General features: G+C 32.5%; 1 protein-coding gene across 5 annotated transcripts in view; it reads left to right on the forward strand.

The window, feature by feature from the left end:
- The window catches only part of vari (MAGUK p55 subfamily member vari), a 182,647-nt gene that overhangs the window by 125,848 nt on the left and 40,371 nt on the right, over positions 1-16,428 (forward strand). For all 5 annotated transcript variants that reach the window (XM_090387721.1, XM_090387719.1, XM_090387720.1 and 2 more), the window contains 5 exons: positions 1,413-1,565; positions 5,032-5,187; positions 9,154-9,229; positions 14,085-14,233; positions 15,528-15,659. In XM_090387721.1, the coding sequence (XP_090243847.1) occupies positions 1,413-1,565; positions 5,032-5,187; positions 9,154-9,229; positions 14,085-14,233; positions 15,528-15,659 (666 nt within the window). The remainder of the gene's footprint in view (positions 1-1,412; positions 1,566-5,031; positions 5,188-9,153; positions 9,230-14,084; positions 14,234-15,527; positions 15,660-16,428) is intronic.

Here is a 16,428-nt window from a genome sequence, read left to right on the forward strand (position 1 = left end):
AATCTAATTCATCCCCTCCCCTTCCTTCTAGAGTTTACATAGGTAAAGAACTTTTTACTGTTTCTCTTTGCATCCTTTGCCAAAGATTTCTCATAATCTGCCTTTGTGACTTGATTACAGACCAGCTTATGTCTATCATAGACTTCCATGTCACCCATTAATTTATATTTATCCCATGCATTTTTCTTCTCTGTCACATGTCTCATTAGTTCATCTGACATCCATTTAGGTCTAAACCTTGAACAATTTTTCTTAGTTGGTATGTAAAACCTAGTAGCTTCCAAGATTAATTCTTTGAATGCTTCCCATTTTGAGGCACCTCCATAGCCAGGTGGGCAGGAGCAGCAATGCGTAGCACACGCTTCTTGATTAGACCGGGATTCAAGCCCGTGACCGCCAAATACGGAGGATGCGGAAAGGTCAGGGAATGACCACCGCTTATTTCCGGAGCAATGTGGCCTTATTTACTAATGCTCCTAAAAACCAAATAACAAACAACAAACAGCTTCTCATTTTGAATTTGCTAACATCATCAGTTGGTCCCACCGTGTAGAATTTAAATACTGTCTCAAGCCTCTGTAGTTGCCTTTACGAAAGCAAATACCCTTCCCTTTACCCTTGATGGTAGTTACCTCTTTGAGTAAATCCCACTTCAGCACACTGTGGTCACTGCCACCCAGTGGTTCCTTTATCTGCAAATTCTTAAATGCATGCATAATCAGTGCTGATAATTAGATCAAGAGTATTACTCCCTCTAGTTGCCCTCTGATTATGCTGATTTAGAAAACAGTCATCTAATAAATCCACAAAAGCCTTGCTAGTGTGTGAGGGACCAACCCACAAATTTCAGTCAATATCTGGGAAATTAAAATCCCCGAATTAGATGCTAAAGCACTATTAAATCCTAATTTGAAACAACAAACATGACATTAATTAATTATATATTATTAGTAGTATAAATTTCTAGGAAAATTATGGAATGCTTTTCTATAGCTTTCCAAAAGTACTGATAAAGTTTTGCAGATTCCATGTTTACATGTTTGTGTGTACTTTTAAGAGTTGTTAGTGAGGAAAACATCAGTCATGTTAGATGAGTGGTTTAGATTGTATTATAACAAAGAGATGCAGTTGCTATGTCTAATCATATTTTTATATTCTTCCCCTCATATTTTGAATGTAAATATTTTTTTATTTCCAATGTTTTTAATTGAGTTGAGTTTTAATAGTAATGGCTCATAATAAAGGCAAATTTTGTGGTTTTATTAAGAGTTATTTATCAAATTTTAGTTTTAAAACTTGTTTAATGAAGTTAAACTTGTGTAATATACCTTTATCTAAAAGAAGTTGATATGGATTGGTATCTTAACTATACAAAAATTATTGTAAGACTATTTCCTGTTTTGTGTTAATAGGTACAAGACAGACTGGAAGAGAGCAATGGTGCTATGAAGCCTGTTTCAACAGGAAATGCTGATCTTCTACATGATGTTTGTAGACTTTGTCGTCGTACCAGTAACAAGAATGCTCAAGAACTGGCAAATATCTTAGAAGATCCTCACATTGAAGTAAGTTAACATTTAAATAATGCAAGGTTAGACAAAATATACTTAGATCCCTTTAAAATATCTTCAAACCATTGTTAATAATTTAGTTATTGTTCACAATTAAATATCTCATTATTGTAAATGATATATCAAAATTAATTAAACATCACTATAAAGATTAAATTCAGAGTAAATAGGAGTATAACAGTATAACATATATATTACCTTATTTACCATTGTAAATGGCTCAATTTCAGACTAGCAGAACTTAAGTTTAGTTCCTCTTCATTAATGCTACTCATTCCTTTGAAACAATCTCCCTTCATATGTATTTCCAGAGATTCACAACCAACATATATGGAAATGCAGCATGAACAGATTTCTTCTCTGTTTCAGTACATTCTGTTGCCACACTGACATTTTTGATTCATTTCATATATATTTCTCATTCTTCCGATTATTATTTTTAACATAAATTATCTATTATTGCTTACTTTGCTAAATACAAGTTTTTGAAAATATCATCATTACAGCAGCCTGTTTTGCAATTACAGTGCTAATAGTATTAATTAATGGGAAATATTCATACATAATCATTTCGTAATAATTGTTTTAAGTATTATAGAGAAATATTCATAAATGGTCACACATTATACATTTAAATTTGGAATATAAAAAAAAAACAGTCATATGTTTACTCTCATTACTAAAACTGACATATTTACAGACAGGTTAAAGGTGACACTGTCCTATAGATGCTCACTCACTTGTTATGTTTTCAGTTTTAATGTTCCTTATTGTAATTCTCTGTACCCCTGAAGAATTTCTGCAGCACATCTGTGAGCAGCATTTTTATCATCTGTTCCATGTATTGGGTGAGCATAAAATAACTTCCCATGAATTCAATTTTTTAGTATGATGTCAGTTTAATTATAGTGAAGTGCAAATTTTATGTAGGGGCACTTATAAATCAAGAAATCTGAGTGACAGATTAAATGAACATTGTGTCCACATTGACTGTGACAATTGAAGAATGTATTAACTTTACTATAGAATAGGAGGATATTTCAATGCAGCTAGTCAGAATCAAATAAAATTCACGCTCAGTACCACTCACAAAAGATAAACTAGCCATAGGAATTTTAAAAATTGAACATCAAATATGATACTGTATGAATTTGATTTATTTATGTTAATTTTATCATTTATATTATAAAAATGATTCTTCTGCTCCGAAATGCTTTAAAGCATATATAAAAGAAAGACAAAATAGAGTCCTGACCCAGTCTCCACTAAAGCTCTTGTTACCCTCCTGAAAAAATTTTAAAAGATGAGAAGTGTGAGTGATTCTCATAGAAATGATAGGCTAACAATCCTTGATAAAAGAACTAAAGAAATATCCAGAACTGTTCAAGAAATTACTTGAACAGTTCCTGGATATTCCGGGGAGGTTACATCCATAGAAGAGGCAAAATCTATTCATTCGGTAACCTGAATGATCAATTGAATGGGATGGCTTTTGTTAATGTTTATTTATCAAGATTAGATAAAATCCCAAGATTGACTAATACCTGTTTTGTCATTTGAGCAAAGAGAATCCTATGTTTATGTTTAAACACCTCTCCATAATGAAAAGTTACTGTATGGTGTTGCTTTATACATAGTTTTTGATTATTCCATATTTCTTGGAGAGTACATAAAATTAATAGGGTAATTAAAACTGTTGTAGTAATTAAAAAAAAACTACAATCTGTTCTCAGGCATAATTTTGGCTAATTAGATGAACAAAGCATTCTTGGCAGAATAACCTTCCAGTAAGATGTAGCACCACCTCATTTTCAAAGTGCAGGCGATGTTCTAAAAAATGTATTTAGCATAAAGCTCCAGTATAAATCCCTACACCTTTTAGCTAAGCAGCTTCATTAAAGCCTATCTTTTGCAGTTAGAAGAGAAATTTTTAATATTGATTCAGATCACTTTAATGTGATTTTGTTTCTCAGCTAGTCTTAATAATTGAAAATGAGGGTAACCCCATTGAACACCTGAATTGGACACTTATCCCAAATGGAATTTGCAATTTTTATTATTTGAACTAATAAATAATCATATATAAAATTAAATTCAGTGTGGAAAAATATTTCGTGCTCTCTCTGTCTTTCACTCTCTATATTATAAATATGTAGTTTTTTTTTTTTTTTTTTAATATCTTTTGCTTACAATTAGCCAGTTTAAATTTCTGGTGATAGATGTTGCTAATGGTATTTTTTTAAACTATTTCATTGGAATATCCTTTGTAAAATTTCTATGATGCTTGTGACTTGATACATTGTGACTGATATATTATGATGCAAGTTACTACAGCATCGTGACGCAGCACCTTGTGCTAATGAACAGAGAACAGACTAGGTTTCAGCTTTTGGTACCCACATGAAAAGAGAACAGCCTAAGATGGATCATGCATCTCCTTGTGCTGCCTGTTACTGAACTACTAGTGTCATGATACAACTCCTTGTGCTGCTAGCTTACTGAACTATTGCACCATCATAGACAATTTTAGGAAGCTGTACTCTGTAATTCTCTTTCTATTTATAAAAAGAAGGAAATGTGTTCAATAGCAATAACTAATAATATTGTTAATCTCTCTTTCTGATATGTGTATGATATTGTAAATAGGCGACAGGTTGTCAAAAATTGACTGGGACTGCTTAGTATAATAAATAATAAAAAAAAAAAAAAATGTGCAATTAGCTCTTCTTCTTCAGCATTCTGCACTACTTTGATTGTAGAGAATGAAGATGAATAATTCCAGAATATATTATTTTGTAATTATTCATCATTGATAACGGTAGCCCCAGAATAATACCAATAGATATATTTTTCTTGGGCTACTGTTATCTAAATGCAGTCCCTTGCATTTATCGATTGCCAATCTGCCTGATTTATTGAGGTTTGTTGGGGTAGCTATCCTGATTATTGTTATTAACCATCCTGCCAACCTTTATATCATGAGTGAATTCAGACATATTAAACTTTGATATGCCTTCCTTGATATTCAGTATTAGGTATTCCTCTGTCATAACCCATCCCTTAAAACGTTTTCAGTTGACTGTGTGAGTAATAGAAAATGTATGCAGCATAAGTCCCCATGCTTTTAATTAGCATAAGAACTTTATACAGCTGTTTTTATTTCTCTCATGATTTCCAAGTTATTCCTATTCAGTATTTGAAAAATAATAAAAAATGAATCCTTTATAAAGAAATAACCTTATCACTTCAAAATTTTGGTTAACATTTGAAATATCTGCAATTTTTTTTTTTTTTAAATGAAAAATATTTTAATTCTAAAATGTGAGGTGGGTGGTTTTTACTGTTTTGACAGATTTTTCAAAAATCTATAAATAGTGTAATAATTGTTATGTTTTATGAAAGAAATTAATTTCTTTCTTTCTTTCTTTTTTTTTTTTTTTTTTGTGTGGACATATAATAGGCCTTATTAGATGCCCATGACACAGTAGCTACTAAGAGTTACGAACCACCTGAACCTCCACGGCCTGTTCTTTCTGCTCCTCTACCCCCTACAAATGGACTGCCAATAGAGGCAATACGTATGGTTGGCATCAGGAAAAATGATGAAGAACCACTGGTAAATGAATATTTTTAATGCAGATATTTGTTATATTTTTTCTCTTATCTTTGCAATTCACAATGCAGTGATGTCTTTAAAGAGATTTTGGAGTTATAGCTGTGCTTGTCTACTTTGAATTATCCATGTTATAATTGAAATGATCTATTTTAATTATAAGTTAACAACTTGATGCATTCGTGCATGCATGTAAAAGACCATGAACATTACGGATGATTAAATCTGAAATCTTTGTTACAGATGCTTAAATCTGGGCATTGACACCCATTATTTCGAATGAATTATATTTGCATAAGTGTTTAAAGTTATACATACAGAGAAAAAGGAGTATGTTCAATTTCAACTCCACAAATTTAGGCAAACAAACTAATTACCTTTAGCAGCTAGAACTGTATTCATGTGTTTGTATTTTATGTGCATAGGAACTATATTAGTTCTTTTTCATTAAGTTTAGTCCTTGCCAGTTATTCAGTTTCCAAATGTTTTAGTGTAATTTTGAAATATGGAACAAGAAAAGCTGAATTTGTCATTGAGTTGTAAATCAAAACCTGCATTTGATAATCACAACATTCTCAAAAAGGTTAATTATTCTGGTATCATCACACCTGGGAGAGATTCCTTTAGATTGGAGAGAGAAGTGCCAATATATCACTAGCAGGTAAAGGCCGTTCTAAGAGTGAAGTGAGTAACTGTAACTATAGACCATTTGGACTGACTTCAGTGGTAGGGAAAAATCATGGAGACAATGATAAGGAGTGCAATATGGGGACATTTAAATAGAAATGGAATTCTGAAGTATACATAGCATGATTTTGTTAAGGGAATATTATGGATCTAGATACAATTACATCATTTATACACAGCTAAATATAGATTAGCAAATTTGCAATAGCGGCATCATTTAAGTTACATCTCATATTGTGAATACCTTCATGACGAGTTGCCATGACATTGCATTACTTCAAGTAAGTAACACTTCACCCGAAGGAGAAGACTGTTGTTACTTATTCTCAGTGGATACCACCACCCAGACGGCACCGTTTCAGGGCTATTTTGTATTTGTGTGGGATAATAACTCGACTATCCAGTTGTCCCTATTAGACTTAGAAAAGCAAAAAGATAAGAGGGAAAGTAATAGTAGGAGTGGAAGAGGAAAAGAAACAATGTAGAAGAATGAAAGGGACAGTAACTCCTTCAACTCACACCACTCAAAAACTCCTCAAATAGGCAATGCTTCCCCAGTGGAGAAGGCTGTTGTTACCTATTCTAGGAAACTCCGGACATCATCAGGCTCCCCCTGATGCCGTTTCAGGGCTATTTGGCCCTTCTTCGGTAGGGGGGGGGGGTAGGTATGCACCGTTTCAGGGCTATTTTGTATATGTGTGGGATAATAACTCGACTATCCACTTGTCCCTATTAGACTTAGAAAAGCAGAAAGGTAGAGAGAAAGTAATAGTAGGAGTGGAAGAGGAAAAGAAACGGTGTAGAAGAATGAAAGGGACAGTAACTCCTTCAACTCACACCACTCAAAAACTCCTCGAATAGGCAATGCTTCCCCAGTGGAGAAGGCTGTTGTTACCTATTCTTGGAAACTCCGGACATCATCAGGCTCCCCCTGGTGCCATTTCAGGGCTATTTGGCCCTTCTTCGGTGGGTGGGTAGGTACCCAAGTGATGCCGTTTCAGGACTATTTGGCCCTTCTTCGGTGGGTGGGTAGGTAGGTATCCAAGTGATGTTATGATGGCAAAACAGTTGCGAAGTATATCTTCACAATATGAGATATGCCTGATGGTGTATGATATAAGTTAAGACTCTAATGCATTAGGGCTTAAAGCCTCAAGCTGCGAAAGAGATTAGACTATGTGTATTTTAGTGCGATTGCACCATTTATACACAGCTAATATAGATTAGCAAATTTGCAATAGCGGCATCGTTTAAGTTACATCTCATATTGTGAATACCTTCACGACGAGTTGCCATGACATTGCACTACTTCGAATAAGTAACGCTTCACCCGAAGGAGAAGACTGTTGTTTATTCAAAGTAGTGCAATGTCATAGCAACTCGTCGTGAAGGTATTCACAATACGAGATGTAACTTAAACGATGCCACCATTGCAAATTTGCTAATCTATATTTATCTGTGTATAAATGATGCAATTGCACTAAAATACACAGTCTAATCTCTTTCGCAGCTTGAGGCTTTAAGCTCTAATGCATTAGGATCTAGATACATGGGTGAACTCTGCTGTATGAGAACTTATTAATATTAAAAAGAAAGCAGCTTATACAGTTATACAGCATCAACCAAAAAAAAAAAAAAACTCTAAACATATCACTTGTCCATCTCCTTTAAAAGTTTGTCTAGTTCTTCCTTGAATTTATTCAAACTACCCACGTTCACAACAAAAGATGGAAGTTTGTTCCAACGATCATCTACCCATTGGCTGAAGGAAAATTTCTGTAGATCTATCCTGTAACCATCCTTAATTTAAATTTATACCCCTCCTTATGTGTGGTATTGTCTAAACAAGAGTATACGTGCCATCAATATTTAGCTTACTCAATCTCTTCAAAGCCTTAAGTACCTCAATCATATCTCCTTCAGGGGCCTAGTTTTCAGATGCTGCAATTTGAAAACCAAATTTGTTAGTTTTTGTTGATAAGAGTACCTCTTCACTAATCTTCTTGCTCTTCTCTGCACCTGTTCTGACAGACCCACATCCTTCTTAAAAGGATTCTTCCAGACCTCTATGCAGTATTCAAGGTGTGGCCTAACTATATTACCTTATACAGTAGAATAATTATCTCCTGATCCCTGCTGGCAAAATGTCTGTAAATAATTGACAAAATCCCCATGAGCCTAGCAGCCCATATCAGTAAGCTAAAAATAATCTCAATGTTAGTTGTTTGACTTTAATATATACTTATGGATAACTCGTGTTGTAACTCTTCTCTCTCCCCATCTCTCACGATGAGACAATCACATGGGTGTTTTGGGGACCTGCATCCCAAAAGGCAGTAGTTAGATCCCTTACAGATGTCCATTATCTTTCATAAAAGGCACATTGTACCCACAAAAGGTTGTGCTTTGTGTATGGTTGTATATGAAGGTTTTAATTCATATTTGAACTGTTACAATAAAATCAGATTATCACTACTGAACAGTTGTTGAGAGTTGGATCATATAAGTTATGGCTTTATTCCTAGATAACTTGTGTTAATGAATCAAGGATGTAATACTTCTACATTATCATAAAACCTCATATTGTGAAAATGATGCACAAAATCCTGCAAAAGAAAATTTTTTTTTTCCATTCTCCATACTCTCTGTACCTTGCTCGATCTGATTATTAGTTATTCAGGTTTCATTATCACTTACCTTCATTCTCAAAAGTTTTTGTAGTAAACAATTATTTTTCATTTCCACATTGCTGATTTTACAGTACCCAGCTTCACTCGCAGTTTCCCTTTGCCACAAAGGAACTTTCATTTGTAAAAGTCATGCAAGCAGCCATTAAGTTCATCAGCTGGGTTGTCAGTGACATTCTCCTAACGTAAAGAATAGATCTGATTTGCTCTTTTCTTTTATTTGCATACATGTAGAGCTCCTTGCCCCTTTCTTTGCTTTGTTAGCCAGTGAGTTCATAGTCAGCCTGACCATTTATGTGGTGCTATCACAGATCAAGTTGTAACTATTATATGCTTATCTGCAGTGAAAATTAATTAATTTCAGCCACATGATTAATCCAGAGTTGGTGTTTTTTTTTCAGTGAATATTTAATTATTGATAATTTACTCTATATAGTTAATTGATTTATTTTATCTTATTCTATTATTTTTTTTAATAATTAAATGTTCAAGCTGTATACTGAACTTTCTTTGTTCTAATGTCATAATTGTATCAGTTTATACTAAAATTAACTTATACCTTTAACTTTAAATTAATCAGTGTATACTTTTTCAGGGTATTACAGTAAGAGTTGAGGATAACAATCTCATTATTGCTAGGATATTAACAGGTGGCATCATTGACAGGCAAGGTAATCTAATCAAACATATTTACTTGATTTTAGCCACTTCTACTGTTTATGCTTTTATGGCCTTGTCATATTGTGTACTTCATTAATTTAACTGTTGCATCACACAATATTTTGTACATTGGGTTTATTTCAGTGTGATCCTTCTTAATATCATTTGGAAATTATGTTCAAGAATGAATCTAAATCTTGGCTAATGTTGCCTCCATTTTGAAGTTATGTTGTGCTTGTCGATTGCAAGCTGGCCAAATATGAATTCCCATCTGAGGCCACAGTAGGAATAAAGATTGAATAAATCTTAATTCAGTGAAATTTAATGTTAAGTTGCAAAATGCATGCAGACAGAATTCGAAATGTTACTCAACGCTTCCCCATGCCATGGATAATTTATAACAGCAGAAATTGCAAGTATAACCACTCCCCGGCTTACATGATACTCAACTTACAGAAGTCGGCTTTGTGTAACTTTTTTGCTAGCCGGTGCAAACCTCAAAAAAATCGTGGAAATATATTTTGCATCCCATAGGAATAAATGGAGGTATTGTGAAATATCGTAATGTGAACCCAATAACACTTTTTTTTTTTTTTTTTTTTTTTGGCAATTCATTCCTTGGAATTTGAAATTTTTGCTATATAACTAAGCTATTTATCTCTCTAAATGGTCATTTTTATAATGAAAATTGCACTACACTTTCATCGTTATTATATGTTCCGTTATAAGAATCAATTTTGAATGCCTTTGTGATATTTTTCTAAAACACATTTCTGGAGGTCACTACCATAAAACAATAAAAACAATTTTCACTTTTCAGTTTATTGGGCTTTTCTGTTAGTGCAATCCATTATAAACAGGTACTAAACTTGATCTTATTGCATTTGCGATAATACTGATAACTGGAATTGTGTGGGTTTTTACGGTATTATGCTGAAATGAGTTCCCCTTCACTGAAATCTTCACTCATATAAAAAACAAATAAATTTTCAGACTCTTCTCTTCATTCCTGTTTGCTTATTACAATGGTGAAGGGAAAGGGACCAATGGAAAGTGCAAGTGCTGGCAGTGCTAGGAAACGAAACAAAATTGATTTAGAAATGAAGATGATTAATTAAGAAGTACGAAGCAGGACAAAGTTTGTCATCCATTGTATGGAATTAGGTCTCGCTGCTTCAATAGTGAATACTATTTTAAGGGACAGTGCTCATATAAAAGAATATGTTAAAGGATCAATGCATTTAAGATCAATAGTGATCACAAAACAGCATTCGGGTTCTATATCAAGATGGAAAAGCTATAAATAATATGGATGGAAAATCAGATTCAGAAGCTAGTGCCCCTGAGTCCAGTGGCCATTCAAGCAAAAAGCAAGAAGTATTTATGAAGATATTAATGATAAGTGCGGTGAACCCCAAGCCAAGTTCATCACAAGCAACCAGTAGTTTAATAGATACAAGCATCATGCTGGTTTCCAAAACATTAAAGTATGCAGTGAAGTCGCTAGTGCCAATTCTGCAGCTGCAGAGAATTTTTGTGACGTGTTGGAAAAAAACCCTTCTAAATCTGTACAACCCTCAACTTGTGCAGCATCATGCTTATCAACTGGAGAGTTAATTCTGGCAATGATGATCGAAAGGTAAAACTTGTTGACATTATGCCTGTCTCCTCTCTCTTTTTATAATTTTGAAATTTTTGTAATTTTGTACACTTTTATAATTTTTCCTGTGCATGAGATAAAAAAAAAAAAATTGAATAAATAATTCTATTTACATGTTCGTTGCACATTTCTTTTTTGCTTCAATCACATTTGCAAGTGCTGCATAAGCATTTAGGGAAATTCCATTCACTGGGATTTTGATGAAATTTTCACTCTGTTCTTCCATCCACACACAGGTGGACAGGCAGAATGAAGACAGTAGCTTGCTTTATGCATTTGCAAACATGCATAAAGCTGGTACCATCTTCTATAAAATTCCATGAACCGGCACAGTTGAAATCTTTAGGTTACCAAACTAAAAAATATATAATTAATAATTTATTTCCTTAAGTTATGTTTACAATGTATAAGTGGTTTTCCATTCTTGTTTAAAGAGTTTTCAGTTTTATTTTTGTACAAAATGTTTCTAATCCACAAGAACTTAGCTCCAATTTGTAACATTACAATTGTATATATCAATAAATCCATTATAGTTAATGTGGTTTTACATAACATCTCATTTTATAAGAATGCATTAAGTAAAAATATGTCCTATATTTTTTCCTGAAATGAATTTTGATTTGATATTCTTCATGAATCAAAATTCATGAAGAATTTAGATTTTTTGATATGTTCATTGTTTACCCCTTATATCTGTAAAATGCAATTTTATTTAAATTATTTTTAGTATAATAAGATTGAAATGCATTATATATAAACACTTTGGAGTTAGAACTCTCCAAGGGTTTCAATAAATATATATATAAAAAAAAATTCTATGCAGTTAATGATATACTGAAATATGATATCTAGCAAAGGTCATATAGATGTTCACAATGCTTGCACGTCAACTATAATGTTATATGATTCCTGTTGATCTTTTCCCACAAATCTGACAGTGTTTTAGGTTTATAATTGTGTACTTTTTTATCTCTTTATTTCCCACACTAAAAGGTCCAGTGGTGTCTGAGATCTTGAGGATATTCATTAGTGCTTTCCAATGGCTTGTTTACCATTCAGGTGTAGAAAGTTTTAATCTCCTAGAATTTTTTCTGTTAGTCAAACTACGAGTATGTAATTCTTATATGTCACATTATGATTTGATGCTTTTTGTCATGATTTGCAAATTGATGTTAGAGCATATGAACTCCATTGATTTTGGCATTGATATATTGTAATACTTACTATACTGGTTTTTTGTAAATTGTAAATATGTTGCCTGTCTGATTTCATAAAGAAAAACCTTCCACAGACTCATTGAAAAATACATTTTTGCCCATCATACGCATGCAAGCCTAACAGTAGCGAACACATACTCTGACATTGTCTGTCATGTGTTGCAGCCGAGAGAAAAAGAGGGGAGGGGGAGTTGAAATCATAAGAGTAGTAGTTGGAGGTAACCGCATCAAGTTTGAAAAGTATGTTATTGTTTTTAGTAGCTGAGAAATAGTTAATGTTGTCAAAAATAAAAGGCATTAGACTGATTTATGACTTTGTTCTGACCTATAACCAATAAGGATAGGCAAGAGGTCAAAGCTAGGTAATAATATAATTTGCTTACCTTGAAAATTGTTCATTATTGATATGAAACTGACAAAGGAACGGTGTATAGATGCTAACAATATAAAATCTGTAATTTCTTGCAGATGGAAACTGTAACCAAAAAATAAATTTAATAGCACCTAAATTTGGTTGTTAAGTGTTTTTCAGCAAACAATGAAATTTCAAAGTTTTTTGATGCCTTTAAAAAATAAATCTAAACAAGTTACTTTCTGCCTGATTAAAAAAAATAATAATAAAATAAATAAACCTGGCTTTCTGTTGAAGCAGAATTTGTTAAATGAAGCAGACATTTAGTTTAAAGGATTGTGAGATTAGTATAGAAGAAAAAGCAGTACATAATTCCAGCAAATTTGTTATATACTGCTTGTTAAAAGAAGACAACTTTCAGAAATATATGCGTTATTTAAAAGAAAGGAGTTGTGTTTGATTCAATACTTATTCTTGGAACATCAGCACATTTGTGAACTTACAGTGTAATTGAGGTAATTAAGAAAGCTAGAATCTAGCTTTCTCCATTACCTCAGAAAGCTTACAGTGGTAAATGGGAACCCAAATTTTATTTAGAAACAAAAGTTTAATAAAAGGAATTTGTACAGTCAGAATTTTTTTTGAAATTTATCATTTTGGGAATCACAACACATTAAGGCTTTAAATTAACTTTGAACTTAAAATGGGTTAACAAAATCTGGCACAGTAGTGTATCTTTTTACTAATTATTATTTAACATGGCATGCTCAAACCAATTTGGCGAACTTAACAGTGTGACTTATTGGAAGTTAATTGAGAAAGCTAGAACCTAATTACGATGGTAAAGGGAATCCAAAATTAACTCAGAAATAAAAGTTTAATACAAGGAATTGGTGCAGTCAGAATTTTTTTGAAATTTAAATTTATCTTTTTGGGAATGACAACACGTTAAGCCTTTAACTTAACTTTGAATGTAAAGGATTACAGAGGAATGAGATAAGAGTAGATATTCACTTGAAACTGTTGCTGTTGTGTTGTACCATCCTGCTAAAAATGCACCTATGTCTGGAGGTATGTTTTATTATATTTTTTATTGCAGAAAATGCAATATTTCTTAATATTTTATAGTTAGTTTATTCTGTATAAAATTATGTCCAGTCATCTCATGAGAGGAGAGTTCTATCCAAGCATTCTTTGGCAGGTTAACTTCTTTCTGGAGAGATTTTCATTTGTGAATGTGGTTTTTATGATCATACAATTACATTCTCAAAATCAGGATCTCACCGCCTTTACCTTTCTTATGACACTATTCCTTTCTCTGAATACCACTTAAGGGAATATTTTCAGTATTAATCATTTTCCCAAATTGCATTCAGCAACTGCAATACCTGAAGAATGCTGCCTTGTTGACCCATTGGATAGCTGTTCATAGACCTTTAAAAATTGCTCGATGTCCTGACTATGAAATGCAAGTGCTTTTATACAGCTTAATTGTGACATTTAAGGTGTGATGCAATTTTTAAAATGTTTAAGTGCGTCTGTTGGACTCTTAAAATCAGATTTTGCATGTGGGTTGTTAAATATGGAAGTTATTCATATATTTTTCTTCAACTATAGACTTATTTATTTTAATTTAGGTCTTCTTCATGTTGGTGATACAATCATGGAAGTAAATGGAGTTGAGGTACATACTCCAGAGCAACTTCAGCAACAGCTTCATAAATCTAAAGGCAGCGTAACATTTAAAATTTGGCCTTCTAATCAAGATTCTGTCCCCACTTCTCAGGTACATCACTACTTTATTTATATATTAAAAATTATGGCGGAATTTATTTATTTTATTTTTTAATTTGTCAAACTGTTTTAGTTACATATATTTTTTCCAGTCTATGCAGTCTCACAACTGAAAATTTAAGACTCTAGGTACAATATCCAAAGTTTATATTGGTAGCTTTGGAGCTGCAGCAGCTTAATCTCAAATATCATGACAGCCTGTGGTATATAGTAGGTTTTCATTATGAAAGAGTATTCTAAAAAGTTTAAATTCTATGTTTGAAATACAAAGAAAACCGAGCAGAGTTTGGTTCACATAATGCACCAGAAAATGTGTAATTTGGCTGTTTAACTAAGCAGTTTGAAGAAATTGTCTGCCTTCTCAATCAGAAGAAAGGACATGCTAGGTACCATATGCATATAAGGAAAGCTTATGGCATTGTTCACAGAAACTAAAAGTATGAACTGTACTGTAGTTCTTATTGCAACATAATTAGCAAACTAAAAAAAATGGAAATATTGTAATACACTGTGACATGCAAAGATACTTGGTTATAGTGTCTAAAAAAATGAAATTTTTGATTTCATTAAGATTCACTGTATTGCACAATTTCAAAGAAATGTCAGTATTATTGAATTTCTCTATTCTGGATATGTTAAAAAAAATCAAAATGAACACACACACACACACACACACACACACACACACACACACACACACACACACACACACACACACACACACATATATATATATGGATGTGAAGATTTTGTTTAATTCAGATTACAGAAGCTAATATGGTAGAAGTTTCCCATATTAACTTTTCAGAATTCTTAAAAAATAAATTCTGTTTATATTGCTGTAATGCAAAGATGGAGGTATAGTGGGAGTATAATATCTTCAAAATATCTTATAATGGATCATTAATTATAGCTATGCCATAATTAAATCATTCTTTAATTAGCAGAATTCTGTGAGCAAATAAAATATTTGGAGATATACCAATGTGTTTTGCATTCTTATTTTCACAATCATTGAAGATTTATGAACTGCATAAACAGATAAAAAGTTCATTAATAACACTATATTATTATTTGTGGGAATAATTATGTAATCATGTAGTTTTTATATCCAATATTAACTTATTTTGGTTTTTATCCTCACATATGTAACACTCAATTTATTAACAATGATTTAGTGAGACAATTTCCAGAAAAGCATCGCAGTATGTTAAAATGAGGTATAATTGTATATTGTATTAATTTATATTTTATTTTAAGTAATTTATTTATTTATTTTTTTTTAGAGTTATGTCAAGGCATTGTATAGTTATGATCCTTCCAAGGATTCACTTTTGCCATGCAAAGATATTGGGTTACCATTCAAACATGGGGATGTCTTGCAGATTCTGAACTGTGAAGATCCAAACTGGTGGCAGGTAAAATATCAATTTTTATTTAAATTATTTTCAGTATGTGAGGTTCCTAATTACTTTATGAATTAATAAATGAAATACAGTTCTGCTTAAGTTATCACAATGAACTCAGAATTCATAGATTAGTAGAGGAATTTTGCTGGAAGTTTTAAAAGTGAACCAATGAACTAAGCAAAACACATATGCAAAATATTTTGAACATCTCTTTTTTCATAACATGTGGTTGTGTGGGCTCATTACTATTGGTTCATCATTTATATTGCTGCTGCTGCAAATGGATGGATAATAGATTTGAGCTCCTGCCCCCACCCCCACTTGCTGATTTACACAACTGTAAAACACCTTGTTCCCTTTCTTTTCTCTTTTTTATCTAGTGATTTCTTATACTCAGCTTAGCCCATTTCTGTGACACTGTTACACATGACCTTATTTACAACTATTATAAGCTTCAGAACTTTTCATTGATCTAACTGTTTCTGTGCTATCATTTTTTTTATCTATTAAAGTAACATGTTCCTTATTCATCCACCTTAAGCACCCTTATATCATGATATGTTTTCTTAATGGTATACAGGTAACCCTCGTATAACGTGGTACCTATACAATGCGGTTTCGATATAACGCAGTTTATAAATTGCGGTTACCCTTGTTTGACACGGTCGTGGTTTCGATATAGCGTGATCTACAAATTGTTGTGTCGCTTCTTTTTTACACACTTTTACCACGTGACTTAAAAATCAAACTTTATGTTCTTTAAATTTGTCTGCTCATA

Source organism: Mastigoproctus giganteus, chromosome 13 (genome assembly GCF_048544385.1).
Source record: "Mastigoproctus giganteus isolate SK-2022 chromosome 13, ASM4854438v1, whole genome shotgun sequence".
NCBI lineage: Eukaryota > Metazoa > Arthropoda > Arachnida > Uropygi > Thelyphonidae > Mastigoproctus > Mastigoproctus giganteus.